The 16,363-nt window shown below is 44.1% G+C and overlaps 1 protein-coding gene and 1 long non-coding RNA gene across 2 annotated transcripts in view; one reads left to right on the top strand and one right to left on the bottom strand.

The window, feature by feature from the left end:
• The first annotated feature begins 1,157 nt into the window (after positions 1-1,157).
• On the top strand, positions 1,158-5,423 carry LOC307207991. The gene is made up of 2 exons (XR_013834925.1): positions 1,158-1,226; positions 1,630-5,423. It is a non-coding gene; the product is annotated as an uncharacterized lncRNA (long non-coding RNA).
• Positions 4,129-16,363, bottom strand: part of URM1 (ubiquitin related modifier 1) — a 35,256-nt gene continuing 23,021 nt past the window's right edge. The window contains exons 3-5 of the mRNA XM_079962276.1: positions 11,187-11,268; positions 6,550-6,598; positions 4,129-5,837 (exon numbers count right to left, since the gene is read on the bottom strand). Of these exons, the coding sequence (XP_079818402.1) occupies positions 5,769-5,837; positions 6,550-6,598; positions 11,187-11,268 (200 nt within the window). The 3' untranslated portion in view covers positions 4,129-5,768. The remainder of the gene's footprint in view (positions 5,838-6,549; positions 6,599-11,186; positions 11,269-16,363) is intronic.

Here is a 16,363-nt window from a genome sequence, read left to right as displayed (position 1 = left end):
CCCTTAACCATTCCTTAAAGGGACTTAAAATTATTCCCTGGAAAGATTCAAATTCTGGAAGTGGAAAAATATTAAAGCACTGGTACAAGTTTCCTAGGGACGTGGGTGGTACTGTGGGTAAAACCTCAGTGCCTAGGACTTAACAAAATAAAAAAATTCCTTCCAGTAGCACCTTAAAGACCAACTAAGTTAGTTCTTGGTATGAGCTTTCGTGTGCACACGAAAGCTCATACCAAGAACTAACTTAGTTGGTCTTTAAGGTGCTACTGGAAGGAATTTTTTTATTTTGTTTTGACTATGGCAGACCAACACGGCTACCTATCTGTAACTGCCTAGGAATTGCTGATCGTAAGGTCAGCGGTTCGAATCCCCGTGGCGGGGTGAGCTCCCGTCGTTCAGTCCCAGCTCCTGCCCACCTAGCAGTTTGAAAGCACTCCTAAGTGCAAGTAGATAAATAGGTACCGCTTTATAGCAGGAAGGTAAACGGCGTTTCCGTGTGCAGCGCTGGTGCTGGCTCGCCAGTGCAGCTTCGTCACGCTGGCCACGTGACCTGGAAGTGTCTTCGGACGGCGCCGGCTCCCGGCCTCTTGAGCGAGAGGAGCGTGCAACCTTAGAGTCAGACACGACTGGCCCGTACGGGCAGGGGTACCTTTACCTTTGCAAGTTTCCTAGAGACCCACAAAATTAATCTGGTTTTGTCTTGTTCTGCACCTGTGTATTCATGTTCCCCCACCCCATTTTCCATGGCGCTCTAGGTGAAGGATGTACTCTTCTGTGTCTTCACAATAACCTTGTGTGGTAGGCTTGGCTCAAAGAGGCAGTGACTAGTTGAAAGTTACCCAGAAAGCTTCAAGGGCAAGTAGGCAGTTGCTTTTTAATTTAAAATATTTTTATCCCACTGTCCCACATTTATTATCAAAACGGCTCATCTTTTTTAAAAAAACACACACAGCAGCTCACTTCAATAATAAATAATACACAATTTGAAGCCAGGTATCATTCCTAGGCTGAGATGCTTAAACATTAAACCGTTTTCCATTCAGAATTTTGCTGTTCTTGTTCTTGTTCTTGTTCTTGTTGTTCTTCTTCTTCAGCAACAACCCATCACAAGCTTGTAGAGAATGTAACATTTAAAGGAGACCCAAGCTCAACTGTTGAACCCCTGACCACTGGTCCTGCTAGTGTGGTAAGAATTTACCTCTGTACTACCTCTGTCCGTTACCCAGGTGAGTGACCACCTTTTAAATAAACGACAGAACCAAGGAAACTATTTCAAGTCCAGCATCCAGATTTACGGACCTGGCACTTTTATTTATTTTATTTAGCTATTCTATTTCAATAGGACAGAGCTCAACTCAATGTGCCAGTTGAGAAGTTCTGCCCCGAGGCACTTCCGGACAAAAGCTTGCTTAGACAAGACGTATTATTCACATACGTCAGGAAAGATTACAGGTAATGGGATAGAAAACACATACGGCGTGTTCCTGCTCTCTACTTCCCCTGCTATCCCCTTGGCGTTGACCAGAAGCGCCTAGGCCTTTTGCCCATTTTAGGTATTGATGTCCCACGTTGCCCTGGCAATCTTGTCTATGGCCAGTCTTTATTGACATTTCTCCATCTATCTTTCAGGAAACTTCCACGGATTTCTGCTTAGCGCCCTGGTACTAACTCATTCTGCCATTTGTGCCACTTTCAAGGTCAGATAAGGAGATGGAGTGCGGCATCGGAAGGAGAGGCTCACAAAGGCATATCTCACAAAAATCAAGCCTAATACATTCGAAAAGGTTAAATGCAATTGAAGTGAAACACTGAAACATTATAAATAAATAAAATACACCTGGGATCTCTTAATTCTTATATCACTAGCAACAGATGATGGGAGTTGTAGTCCAGCATCTGGGGACCCAAGGCTGAGGAAGGCTGACCTGGAGGATTGAGCCTGGGACCTTCTGCATGCATAGCAGGTGTTCTTCCACAAAGCTGCACGTCTCCCTTTTGTACCCAGTGGTTTGCAAAAACTGAATTGCTTTCTGTGCAAAAATTACAACTCGAGGGGAAAATTCCCACAATCCAAAAATACAAAGCCATTTCCTTTACTTTAAAATTTTCTATGCACAATGGCTTGACAACGGAGATCCTTAGTTTTATTTATTTCGCTCATAGAAAACAAATATCCAGGCTGCAAATCCTGTGCCATTAACTCGCCCTCTTGCTCTTGGGCAAATACAATGCTTGGTTTTTTTCCTGTACTGGAGGTATATAATGCTTTATAAAAACTACAATAAAGTGAGAATTAATAACTGTAACCACTCTAACGCCTGTCATTTCTGAATTTGTTCCATTGTTACGAGCATGTGTAACTCAAGGCTGATGTCTCTGCTAGTTGTTTACTTGGGGCGAGGTGCCGGAGGTCAACTGGAACTATTTATTTACCATGTGTGTGGAACTTTATGACATGAGTGTCTTTTGCTCGCAAGCAGCTTACAATGGGAAGCAAATCACACACAGGAGAGGGAGGTGGAGGCATGATTTGCATTCAGTTTCGTATACCATGGGGTTACCTCCAGCAGGAGTTGTGGACCAAGGGGGTTGTGTCAAAGGCACCGTCGAAAAAGGTATGTTTTGAAGAGGGATTTGAAGCTGCATCATGAGGCTATGCACGGAAGCTGTTCTTGGCATGAGGGGGAGAAGAGAGGGCAGCTGAGTGGTTTGCAAGCTCATACCTCAAATTTCAAATACAAAACTGATGAAGATTACATAGTAGCAAGAGAGGCACCCTGCGCATGGCCCGAGGCTAAGACCCAGGCATTAAGAACAGGTTCCAAGATTGAATTCTAGCTGTAGTTTTCTTTGCAGGATGATCCCTATCTGTTAGTCAAAGTAGGAGGTGCTGAGAGCCTTTCCCTTCCAGGGATGCCAGCAGTGGAAGTGGCCACCCCACTCTCTCACAAACCTACATGCCACCACTCACTTCTGCTCTATAGCACATGCTCTCCCACAAGTGCACTCAGCTGACATGCACAGAACAGCTACCTCCCTGCTCATCAAACAAGGATTTGATGACTGGGGAAGGGGCAGTGTGTATGCCCATCAGAGTGCTGTAAAGGAAAACTGCCCAGTTTGTACCTTACAGAAATATGGGACATGGCAAAATGGTTTGTTCAGCTTCCCCTCCCGAGCATGTGGGGGCACAAGGTAAAATCATTGGCTTAGTGTAACACCTGAACAGGGAATTGTGGTTTTTTACACCAAACCAAACCACAATCTGTAGCTGAGGTTTGTTTTAGTGAAACTAACCACAATCTCCAGTTCACATGTAACATTAAGCCATGCATCATGATTTCTTTCATTCATATGCCACCGTGGAGGGGCAAAGTGGGTGGAAAGGGGGTGTAAGCGGTAAACCATTACCTATGGTTTACTTTGACACATGAACCAGGTTGTTTCATTTAGTACTAGCATCCCAGGGAATGACTGGACTATAGAAGTGCCCAGACAGCTCAATCTATCTTTCTGCAACACAGTGCCCTCCAGGTGTTTTGGACGACAACTCACATCATCCCTGACCACTGGCCATGGCTGATGGGAGCAATAGTCTTAACATCTGGAGGGTGCCATACTTGGGGGGTCCCTGTAGGATGGACAAGACAAGGGTAATAAGACAACTATTTCCCAAGTGAAGCATCCACACAAGTCATCCCAACTGTTACGCTGAAACCTAAGCCAACCGTTGTCATGTTGTTTTACTGGAGATGAAGAGTCTGGTTTCCTAGTACTTCAGAGGCCATATTTCCCCAGATCATAGTCAACTGGAGCAAGCAACAACGTGGGTCTTCCTGCAAGTCCTTTTGATGTTGCTTGAATTGTGGACGAAGCAAGCAGCGTTTTTATTTAAGACTCTAAAAGCAGAAAAGTGGCATGCTTCTTCTGCAGTGAGAGAGAGCTCAAAAGAAACTCAAGTGTTTTCCTGTTTCCAACAGAATCTCAAGGACCACCTCAAAGCACATTGCAGATCAGAGGAGATCCTTGGCCCAGAATTAAAACAGAGACAACACCAACCAACACAATGCAAACTGTGAATCATCACAGGAACTGTAGCATTGGTACCATTTACTCCTATGCTCAGAATCGTTTCACAACTTTTATTGTTTATTGTCACAACCATCCTGCAGAGTAGATCATTTCAAATCTCACTTTACACATGTGGAACTAAAGTTAACATAGAGAGCAACTTGCTCAAGGCCACCCAGTGAAGTAAGTACATGGCTGAGGCAGAACCTGAGTCCAGAACACCCAGCTTTCTGAAACACATTGCAAAACTTTGCGACAGAACAGTGCAGAACAATTTGAAAAGGGAAATCAATTGCATGCATACGCAGCTGCTGCTGCAGAACAGGATCAAAACAACAACAAACAAACCTATGGTCACATAAAGCATCCTGAATAAACACATGAGACGTAACCGGCTGTGTTCTTAGATAAATATAGTATACTATTCAATGTATCAATTTGTAAATTTCAACAGAAGTAACTCATAAAGTTCAACAAATGAACAAAGCAGAAGACCCAGTGGATCAGATCATTCTCCAGTCAGTTCATGCATTACACAGGTCCATCTGTGTAATGGTGTCTATTCCACCTGTCAGTTCATAAAGTCCAAACAATCCACATGAAAGGTGGTTACACTTCCACAAAATCTTTTCACAGAGTCTAGGCAAGGATGTCCAGAATATTGGCCTTCATCAGTAGTTAAAGTACTAAGTAATGCAAAAAAAAAAAAAAAAAACCAATATCATGATCTCACACATTTTACAGCAAAAATAGTATCAAACAATAAACAACTGTACATCAAAGGGACCTTATGCATGAACTGACTAGAGAATGATCTGATCTACTGGATCTTCTGCTTTGTTCGTTTGTTGAACTTTATGAGTTACCTCTGTTGAAATTTACAAATTGATACAATGAATTGTATACCTTATTTATCTAAGAACACAGCCGGTTACGTCTTGTGTGTGTTTATTGTTAATGCAGAACAGGATCAGGCAGTGCCCCCAGAAGATTAAAAAAAACCCCAGAGCATGACAGAATTGTAGAGTTGGAAGGGACTCTGAGGGTCATCTAGTTTCTCTTTCTTTAAAAAAGGCAGACAAAAGTGCACTTCATAGGCATCAAAATTCAAAGTAACCATTTGTGAGCTGGCTCTAGATGGGTACTTTTAAAAACTTTTAAAAACCGAACTGAAATCCATGCATGGTAAATCAAGAGCAGATAGGCTGAGGGAGTCTTGCATCTGCCATCTTCCTTGAATGCCCCCCATATCCCTTAATGACTGTTAATGGCTGCAACCTGATCCAAGGCTTGGATGGGAAGGAAAAGGAGATCCCCTCTTTGATCACAGACCTTCCCCTGCTGCTGCCAAGGAGAAGCCAGCAAACAAGTGTGACAGCCACAGTGAGCTCAGCCGTTCCACGTGCAAAGCGGCTCATTTCCAGCCATTTGTTCCATGGTGTGCGCCTCCTGGAGCAGGGAAGAGGGTGACCAAGTGCAGAAATTATTTCGATCTTCTTGGACAAAAGAGGCGAGAGCTGAACCACTGGGTGGGAGGAGCCAAGTGTCAAAAGGGCAGACTTCATTAAAGAAAAGGAGCTAATGAGAAACCAACTCTGATCTGGGGTGACAGCCAAGAGAGCAAGGAATGTTTATGCCTGGGCCAGGAATCCCTTTTGCACACCAGCACAAATATTCTTTTTCATACTCCCAGCAGTCTAACCACCATGCAAGGTGGAGATGAAAACAACGTTATCTTGGTCTTGGAGCAGATAGTCCAGCTCCCCCTGAATGAAGAAAAAGAAAGCAAAATGAGAATGATTTCAGTATCATTTACTTTATATGAGAAATGGGAAGTGTTCAGCTTTCCAGATGTTGTTGGACTTTAACCTCTATTAGCCTGTCTGGCTAACAGTCAGTGATGATGAGAGCTGGAGTCTAGCAAGATCTGGAGAGCCACACATGTTCCCCATCCTTGCTCTATACGTTGACATCTTAATGCTTTAGCTTCTGTTGCTTTTATAGTAAGAGCAGCCAAAACTAGACCAGAAACCTGTTTTGCACTGCGGCCAGTCAGATGTCAGTTCATTTTCAGGCCAAATTCAAGGTGTCCTAATAATTTTAAATGTTAATAATAATAATAATCCAAGATGCACTAATAAATTATTATTATTACTAGTAGTAGTAGTAGTAGTAGTAGTAGGAATGCCTCTAGGAATCCCACAAAATATTTTATTTAGTTCTGGTGTCTATGCACCACATTTCTTGGCATGAAGCAGCTCATACACAAAATTTAAAAAACATAAAAACACTACTAAAAACCATCTCATTACAATTACAAAACTGAGGTAGTCATACACAAAAGATCAGAAATCCAGGCACCATTTCCTCCCTCCCTGAAGTTGAGGGGGAGCCAGTCACTCTAACAATGGTCAGCAAGAGAATTTGCAACACAGTTCCAAATAAACAAGATCCCCAAATGGCAGAATCCATACAAACCATCAACTCCCAATCTGCATCATTGATCAGCACCAAGATTCCAGGCCGCCTGCAACAAAACAGAGAAGCTGTTGACAGAACAGGGAATAAGTCTCTGGAGGAGGAGGGGAAGGGCTGCCACTCAGTGCGAGAGCACCTGCTTTGCATGCAGAAGGCTCCAAGTTCGATCCCTGACATCTCCCTACCTGAAACCCTGGCAAGTCAGTTATGTAGACTACACTGAGCTAGGTGGGCCAATTAGGAAAGGTACTAATCATAGATCTAGAGCAGTGGTGTCAAAACTTTTTTCAAAGAGGGCCAGATTTGATGAAGTGAAGGGCTGCGAGGGCCGACCAAAAGGCGAACCAAAGTTGTTAACCTTTTTTTAGGATTGAAGTTGTTGAGCAGTTTTTTATGATTTTACCCCAAAGTTGTTGAGCTTTTCTTAGGATTTTACCCCAGTTGTTGAGCAGCTTTTTTTAGGATTTTACTCCAGTAAATAAATTGCCACAGGGGCAGGATTAAACCGACTGGCGGGCTGGATTAGGCCCCCTAAATGGACTTTGGACACCACTGATCTAGAGGGTGTCTTGTAGGTCAAGGCCCTTCCTTGAGGCAGGAAATCCAGAGATCTAGAGCATTCAAAGCAGACCTAATCATCAGCTGTCCAGCATCTGCAGCGAGGGAGAGCCCAACTCTAAGAAATTAGTTCCAGTGTTGAACTCTTAATTTGCAATTAAGAGGCTTCTCCTAATGCTCAGCCCACATCAGTCATCCTGTAACTTAAGTCTATTAGAGCTAGTCTTTGCCTTCTTCTGTACAACAGTCCTCTCGTGCCGGAATGACACCACCACATCTCTCCTCAGTCTTGTCTTCTCTAGGCTAAATATGCCCAGTTCATTCAACATTTCCTTGCTGGACTTGTTTTTCATACAGGTCGTATCCAACTCTGAGTCTACTCTAACTGAGTATGCACCTGTACTATTACTGCAGTCCTCTGGAACTCCTGAAAGGATATTTGTTTACATCCCTCTTAAAGTGTTGCGTCCAAAAGAGAGGACCAGATTGGTTACCTTCTTGTGACTTGAGAGCTGCCTGTGCAGCCTAAAATCACATTCAACTTTTCTTTTCCTTTTTTCAGCATCATGTTCAGCTTGTGATTTACTGCAGTTAAAGCTTATTTTAAAAAGAAAAAAATATCCTGCATTTCTTCAAATGACTTTTAATATGGCTAACAACAGTAAACTAAAACACTACCAAGTCATCCCGATATCATTTTCACATGTACCGCAGCCAAACATCTCCCATTATATTCATTATTTAAGCCAGATTTTGCTCTGGGTCATTGTGCTCTCTGAGCAAAAGACTTTCAGACCTTGGGGTTCATACATTTTCCTCTTCCCAGAAATGATGAAAAGCCTTTTGATTGATAAAGAACTCCAAACTTCAGATTAACACCTGCCAATTCTTAGGGAGTGGAATGATCACAGAATGAATGCTGTCTGCTGCCTGCCAAAATGCAAGCACAATTTTGAGCAAAATTTGAAACGCAATGCAGAAAAAGGCAATTACCGTATTTTTCGCTCTATAACACACACCAGACCATAACACGTACGTAGTTTTTAGAGGAGGAAAACAAAACAAAAAAATATTCTAAACGAAATAGTGGATATATGATTTTTGTGGTTCATGCTGTGGCCATAGACATGTGATCTGACAGTGAGTTTGGAGTAGCCCAATGCAAAAATCCTGAGGATCCATGTGGATCCATGCTTTGTAACCACGGAGGAGGGAAGGAAGGGGAACCATGGATCCTCTGCTCACGACTGCAGCAGATCCCCCCCGCCACCCACAGGCATTCGCTCCATAACACGCACAGACATTTCCCCTTACTTTCTAGGAGGAAAAAAGTGAGTGTTATGGTGCAAAAAATACGGTAAGTAGCTGAGAACTATACAGTGGTACCTCAGGTTTAGAACTTAATTCATTCTGGAGGTCTGCTCCTAACCTGAAACTGTTCTTAACCTGAGGCACCACTTTAGCTAATGGGGCCTCCTGCTGCTGCTGCACGATTTCTGTTCTCATCCTGAAGCAAAGTTCTTAACCCGAGGTACTATTTCTGGGTTAGCGGAGTCTGCAACCTGAAGTGTCTGTAACCTGAAGCATCTGTAACCTGAAGCTTATGTAACCCGAGGTACCACTGTATAAGATTTCATTTTTGAAGTTTCTGGATCTCATGCTTGCAGAGTTATGACTGAAAATGTACAGCATCTGAAAAGCTGCCTTACACCTGGTCAGACTATTTCTCCATCAAGACAAATTCTACTTACTGATGGGAATGATCTGTTACTGTCAAATAGAGATACCACTGGAGATTGAAGTTGGGACTTTCTACATGCAAGGTTGATGCTCGGCCACTGAGCTATGGCCCTTCCCCTTCTTCTGCTATGTACTCATCTGCTTACTGCTGAAAACTCAGTACCTGCTCAGCAAATGAGATATCACTAGATGCTGCCTTAGCATTTTTCGAGCTTAGGTTATCTTCACCTCCCTATTATTATTATTATTATTAGCACTACTATTAGTAGTATGCATATAACAATGCAAATGTTTGAGAGAATGCCCTGCTTTTTTGACATCATATGTTCCACAGACTAGCTCTATTCCGTCTTTAAAGCAACTGCAGAGATTAAGGATCTTGAAATCTGCATTCAATACCAAATTTCACGCTGGCATGGTGTAATCACAGAATACATCCAACAATGACCATTACTTGCTCCTATGCTTGTGTATAACTTGTGTGCTAAATATACATCATTTCCCCAATTCATCAAATGGCTCAAGGTTTATTTATTTATGCCACCACTTCTCAGCCAAGATAGGTTCCCAAAGCAGTTTACAGACACTCATGATCCACCACAAAATACTGAATCTAACCCCCTCTACAAATTACCCCCCCCCCCCAAAAACCCTGCATGGCTTCATAGGAATGGTGATCCAGCTTCTTTGCCATTTCAGTGGTCTTTTTTGCTGGCTCTACAACACCCTCTTGGGATTGTGTGTATGTGAGGCGGGGGGGGGGGGGGGCTGACCGAAATGGCACTTTCCCCTCTCCCACAAAATAATCCCTTCTGTTCTACAAAGTGTTCTGAAGGGGAGGGGGTGTAATGAATTAAAATAAATGGAAGAAACTGCAAAATGGAGGTGATGGGCACTTGCCCATTGCAAGCTTGGAGAGGAAGACCGAATTCAGAGGCAAATTGCCCGAAAGATGGCTGTGAACCAGCGGCAGCTTTTTCTCAACACCACGCAGCCCAGTCCCGTAATTGAAATCTGTTCCCTGCAAATCGAGCACAGGGGCAGGTTAATGCGGCTAGAGTGAGCAACTGCAGCCACTTCGCTAAATGGCTGTAAACAGCCAGGATCAACTGTGAAGCCTTGGATCAGAGACAGAGGGATTCCCCCTCTTCTGACTGCCAACAATTGTCGCTGCCAGGGGACTTGGCGCACGCTCCAGCTCACCACAGAGCAGTGACGAATGTTAAGTACGCAGCCGCCCCCACTCGCTGCAGAGGAGGGCTCTTCCCTGCTCCTAGAGGATGGCAGGGGGTGGGGAAGGACTCCCAGGAAGGCTCTGCTAGTCAGCACTTCCGTCTTGAAAAGACAGAGGCGGCGCCTGTGTGAACATAGGTGGCAGAAAGCACAGGACGTCATGTGATGCTAAAGTGGGGTGCTGGTTGACCGAGCCCATAAGAATAATATGAGGGGTTTATTTTCCTTTTTCTGCCATACTAGAACTGCTGTGGGAGCAGGGCTATCTGCAGAAATTCCACAGCCTGCACACAAGGCATTTGCTGGCTCAGGATTTGCTAAAGGCCACCCATCTAGATGGCTTTAGAAAAGGTGACTAAATGCTGCAATGCGATATCCCAGGGGTTGGGGCCTTTTTTTTTTAGTCCGAGGGCCGCATTCCCTTTAGAGCAATGTTCCAAGGGCCATATGCCAGTGGTGGGTTGGGCCAGAGGCAAAAGTGGGTGGAGAAACAAATGCATTTTTCAGCTGTGTACAGTAGGCTATACCCCAACCCTCACCACTCTCTCCCCTCTCTATCCAGGGAAGCAGAATGCACCCTCAGAATTACAGGACAAATCTCAGCCAAGCAAAATACACTCTGGGAGTGTGTGCACCCTGGGGAGAGGGGTTGGCGCTGGCTGGGTAGGAGCTTGTGGGGCTCCATTTGGGCCCTGAGCTAGAGGTTCCCCACCCCTGCTGTACCCCCTTATAAATGAGAACAAACCCCAGTGAATGCAGAGGGCCTTACGTGGGAGTAGGCATGCCTAGGACTATGGAGTAAGGCAATTTCATGGAGCACAAGGAATCCACCAACAGCTAAATGGAGTCACAGCATCCCTCTAAATCAGGAACAGCCAACATGGTGTCTTGCAGAAGTTGTTGCGACTCCAACTCCCATCAGCCTAAGCCAGTGGTAAAGGGCTATGGGGATTGTAGTCCAACAACATCTGGCTGTCCCTGCTCTAAATACTGGTTGATTTTTAAGGTGGGGGAGGCAAACAAGTGGAGGGGACAGCTGCCTTCATGTCCAGCCTTCCTGGGGACATCCAGAACAGGACAATTTCTGGGCAATCACAGTTACTTACACAGAATCTCCCTGCACAAACAGTTCTGGCCTCTCTTTCAACAGGTTCTCTTTAATCCACACCAGCAGGTTTCGAACATCCCCTGCAATAATGTTTTTGAGGGGTGGGGTGGGGGATGGGGGAGAAAAAGAAAAGAAAGAATTAATTTGGATTGTGCTTTAGCAGCAGTGCCCAGTAACATATTCTGCCCATATGAAATCAGAACACAGTATTGCTAACATTTCTTCCTACCCAGATAAAAGCTGATTAAGAAAGGAAAGTTGTCACTGCAGTAATGCCAGTGAGCGGAAGGAGCTACCTGCAAAAGGACGCTGGACGACCAGGTTGATGCCACCTCATTGCTTTCAAGTATTTGCAGGGGCACCCCATCATCTCACACCAACTCCAGTCTCATTTTATAAGCACCCCATGCACACATCCAGAACCTTGGCCTGAGGAGGTGGGGAAGGGGAACTAGAAATAAAAATAGAAAGGGAAAGTGAAGGGGCAGCTGTGGAAGGGGTAAAGCACCCACTTCCAACCCACTTCTCCTCTGCAAAGCACACTACAGTGGTGCCTCACAAGACGAAAAGAATCCGTTCCGCGAGTCTCTTCGTCTAGCGGTTTTTTTGTCTTGCGAAGCAAGCCCATTGACGGCTTAGCGGATTAACGCTATTAGCGGCTTAGCGGCTTTTAGCGGCTTAGCGGCTTAGAAAAAGGGGGGGGGGAGGAAAAAACCCCCGCAGGAACTCGCAAGACATTTTCGTCTTGCGAAGCAAGCCCATAGGAAATTCGTTTTGCGAAGCCCCTCCAAAACGGAAAACTCTTTCGTCTAGCGAGTTTTCCGTCTTGCGAGGCATTCGTCTCACGGGGCACCACTGTACTCAAATGCCAAGGTGGGGGGTAGGGGAACAATAAAGGACCCCTGACAGTTAAGTCCAGTCGCAGACGACTCTGGGGTTGCGACGCTCATCTCGCTTTACTGGTCAAGGGAGCCGGCATACAGCTTCCGGGTCATGTGGCCAGCATGACTAAGCCGCTTCTGGCGAACCAGAGCAGCGCACGGAAATGCCGTTTACCTTCCCGCTGGAGTGGTGCCTATTTATCTACTTGCACTTTGACATGCTCTCAAACTGCTAGGTTGGCAGGAGCAGGGACCGAACAACGGGAGCTCACCCCGTCGCGGGGATTCGAACTGCTGACCTTCTGATCAGCAAGCCCAAGAGGCTCAGTGGTTTAGACCACAGCGCCACCCACATCCCTGGGGGGAAAGGTAGCGGTTGGGATTTCCAAATGCAAGCAGTCCATGGACATGTTGTCCTGCCTTTTGACCATGCACAGTATACACAACGTTTGTTCGTGTTTCATTCTTCTCAATGATGGATTCTGTTGCAATGGCAGGGTGGCTTTTGGTTCAGGTTTGTGGGATCTACTTTTGGCAGTATTCAATGAAGTTTTCTTCAGAGTAGACCCACTGAAATCAATGGGACTGACTTAGTCATGTTCATTAATTTGTTTTTTTTATTAAAAAAGTATTTTTCATTTATATGCATTACAAGAATTATTCAATCATAATTTTAACATTTTTGACTCCAACTCCCTTCCCCCTCTTTCTGTGGTTCTTTACATTTATTTTTGACCTTTCCTGCGTGCTCCAAATTATCTTAACTTATTCTTTTATTTATCTATTCTGACATACAGCTCATATATATATATATATTTGAAACTGCAGGTTTTTACAATCTGTTTACACTTTGTTTCTAAATACTCAATAAACCATTTCTATTCCTTTCTAAAAAGTTTGTTATCTTGATTTCTTATTCTTCCAGTAAGAATGGTTTCTGTAACCATTCTTCTCTCATCAGGACCTCTTCATCCTTCCATTTTTGGGCATTCTATATGTGGTCACGGACGCAGGTGGCGCTGTGGGTTGAAGCCTCAGCGCCTAGGGCTTGCCGATCGAAAGGTCGGCGGTTCGAATCCCTGCGGCAGGGTGCGCTCCCGCTGCTCGGTCCCAGCGCCTGCCAACCTAGCAGTTCGAAAGCACCTCCGGGTGCAAGTAGATAAATAGGGACCGCTTACCAGCGGGAAGGTAAACGGCATTTCCGTGTGCGGCTCTGGCTCGCCAGAGCAGCGATGTCATGCTGGCCACGTGACCCGGAAGTGTCTCCGGACAGCGCTGGCCCCTGGCCTCTTGAGTGAGATGGGTGCACAACCCCAGAGTCTGTCAAGACTGGCCCGTACGGGCAGGGGTACCTTTAACTTTATATGTGGTCACATACATAAATAAATTTCTATACTGTTTAGGTAGTTCTGATCCCATAATTTCCAAAAGAAAAGCTTTTGGGTTTTTTTTTTTAAACAAATGTTATCTTAAACATCTTTTCCAATTCATTATATATCATTTCCCAGTAAGCTTTGACCTTATTAGAAGACCACCACATATGGAAAAAGGTACTTTCTTTTTCTTTACATTTCCAGCACTTTTTTATTTTTATTTATACTTTTGCCAATCTACTGGATGTTAGGTACCATCTATATAACATTTTCATATAATTTTCTCTTAAACCATAACATGCTGTAAATTTTATACCCATATTCCATAATCATTCCCATGCTTCCATTTCTATATTATGACCAATATCAATTGCCCATTGTATCATTGAAGATTTCACTCTTTCATCTTTTGTGTCCTATTCCGATAACATCTTATACATTTTAGACATCACTTTAACATTATAGTTTAACAGGTCTCTCTCTCTCTAGTTGTGGTAGTTGTTCCCCAAACCCCTGCTTCATATCCTTTTTTAAAAAAATTAATTCAAATGATGATACTGTAACCATGTTGTTAACATCCCTGATAAATCCTTAAACTATTTTAATTTAAGTTCTCCACTCTCATGCTCATTAATTTCAACAGGTCTCCTCTTGAGTAAAACATGGTTGAAATACCACCCTTTATTCTTAGGAGAACCCCTGAAATATAAAATGGCAGCTCAGGCAAATGGACATACACTAAGAATTAAGGAACTTTACATGCCTCTGAGAACGGCTCAAACCAGGAATTTGTGATCAATGCCAGAACCAGGCTCACCAATTCCTTTCCCCCCAAAATACACTCCTGTTCCCCATTTTAAAAAATAACCTACAGTGGTGCCTCACAAGACAAAATTAATCCGTTCCGCGAGTCTCTTCGTATAGCGGTTTTTTCGTCTTGCAAAGCAAGCCCATTGACAGTTTAGCGGATTAGCGCTATTAGCGGTTTAGCGGCTTTTAGCGATCAGCTGTTAAGCGGCTTATCAGCGGATCAGCTGATAAGTGGCTTAGCGGCTTAGGAAAAGGGGGGGGAAAGGGGGGGAAACCCGCAGGAACTCGCAAGACATTTTCGTCTTGCGAAGCAAGCCCATAGGGAAATTCGTTTTGCGAAGCGCCTCCAAAATGGAAAACCCTTTCGTCTAGCGGGTTTTCTGTCTTGCGAGGCGTTCGTCTTGCGGGGCACCACTGTATTCTTTTCGGGGGGGGAGAGGGGAAACTTCTTAGTTGCTAGTTTAAAGGAAAGCACTTCTTCATGCAACATATAGTTACAACTATGGAACTGGGTCCCATGGGAAGGCAGTGACGACCACCATCATCACTGGAGAGGGCTATCAGGGCTACCGCCCATGATCCACACCTGAAGGCAGCCACGTTTCTGAATACCAGTTGCTGCTGGAAACCACAGGAGGGGATCTCCAGCAAGGAAGACTACTTTGCCAGTTTCCTCCCTCATTCTTTGAAAAACCAACAACAGCCCTTTGTCTTTGCCCTATTCCTTATTAAAATCTATCCTTTATCTTTCTATTTAGAAAGCTGACAAGGAAGATGGGCACTGTGGGCTGCGGTAGCATTAAGGGTGGGAAAGAGAGAAGAAATGGGTGGCAGGCTGCTGTTTTTCTTTTCATACTATCAATTTGACTGAGACAGCCAAAGAACAATTTATTTTAGATGGTGATAGCATCAGTTCATTTCCTACTGGACAGGTGAGAAGCAACAGAAGAAAGAGAGAGAAAATAATTTGTTAAAAGGATTTTAAGCAGGTGACAAGTTGCCAATGTGGAATGTTTTTTGTCTTGGAGTCTTGCCTTCATATTTTCACAACTTTCCCTGTTTTTAAAGACGCTCATCCACAAGCAACAATGTTCCTTTATTATTATTATTATTATTATTATTATTATATACCTGAAGTGTACCTGAAGGAGTGTCTCCACCCCCATCGCTCTAAGGGTTTCTGTTGGGAGCTGCCCAGAGTTGCTGGGGAAACCCAGCTGGATGGGCGGAGTATAAATATTATTATTAATATTAATACTCCACCCTTTTCCCTGACAGGGAGTCAATGAGGTTTACAGATAAAACTAAGAATAGCTAAAAACACAGAAAAACCCCCATTAAAAATAATTAAACATTGATAGAGTTAAAGTGCGCGCGCGCACACACACACACACACACACACATTTTCATCCATTACTGCAGCCTGTGAACAAACTATTGGATACCAAACCAAGAAACACCAGGACTGGTTTGATGAGAATGACAGAGAGACTGAACCAATAACTGACAAGAAAAGGAAGGCCTTTCAGATCTGGCAAAAAGATATAAACTACGCCACTAAGAAAAAAATCTATGCCAATGCTAAGGTTGAGGTTCGAGGAAGAACCAGAGAACTAAAGAACACCTGGTGGATAAAAAAAGCTCAAGGGATCCAGTACTTAGCTGACACTCATGATGCACAGTTTCTTTAAAGCCACAAAGACCCTCTTTGGGCCAAAAAATCATGGCATATGCCCCCTACGCTCAACAGACGGTACCACATTACGAGCATCTCCTTCACCGCAACTCCCCCATAGCTGCCAAGGTCCTCTCACAAATTCCACAAAAACAAATATAGAGATGAGCTTGCAGTATCTCCAAATCTGGGAGAGTTGTGTACAGCTATTAAACAAATGAAAAACAACAAAGCCAGTGGACCTGATCGGATACCTGCCGATCCTCAAAGTGGGTGGAAGAAGTGTGTAGGAGAAGAAGGGTGAGACAATTCAGACAAAAGCCACAGAAGTCAAGACAAAATGGAAGTACTGCTGTCTTGGTAGCTCAGTCAGAAGAGCACGAGACTCTTTAATCTCAGTCCCATGAGGTCCAGCTCTGAGGGCCTTCTGGCAGTT

Source organism: Podarcis cretensis, assembly GCF_951804945.1.
Source record: "Podarcis cretensis genome assembly, chromosome: Z".
In the NCBI taxonomy this organism is placed as follows: Eukaryota; Metazoa; Chordata; class Lepidosauria; order Squamata; family Lacertidae; genus Podarcis; species Podarcis cretensis.
This window is presented reverse-complemented; position numbering and strand designations above follow the sequence as displayed.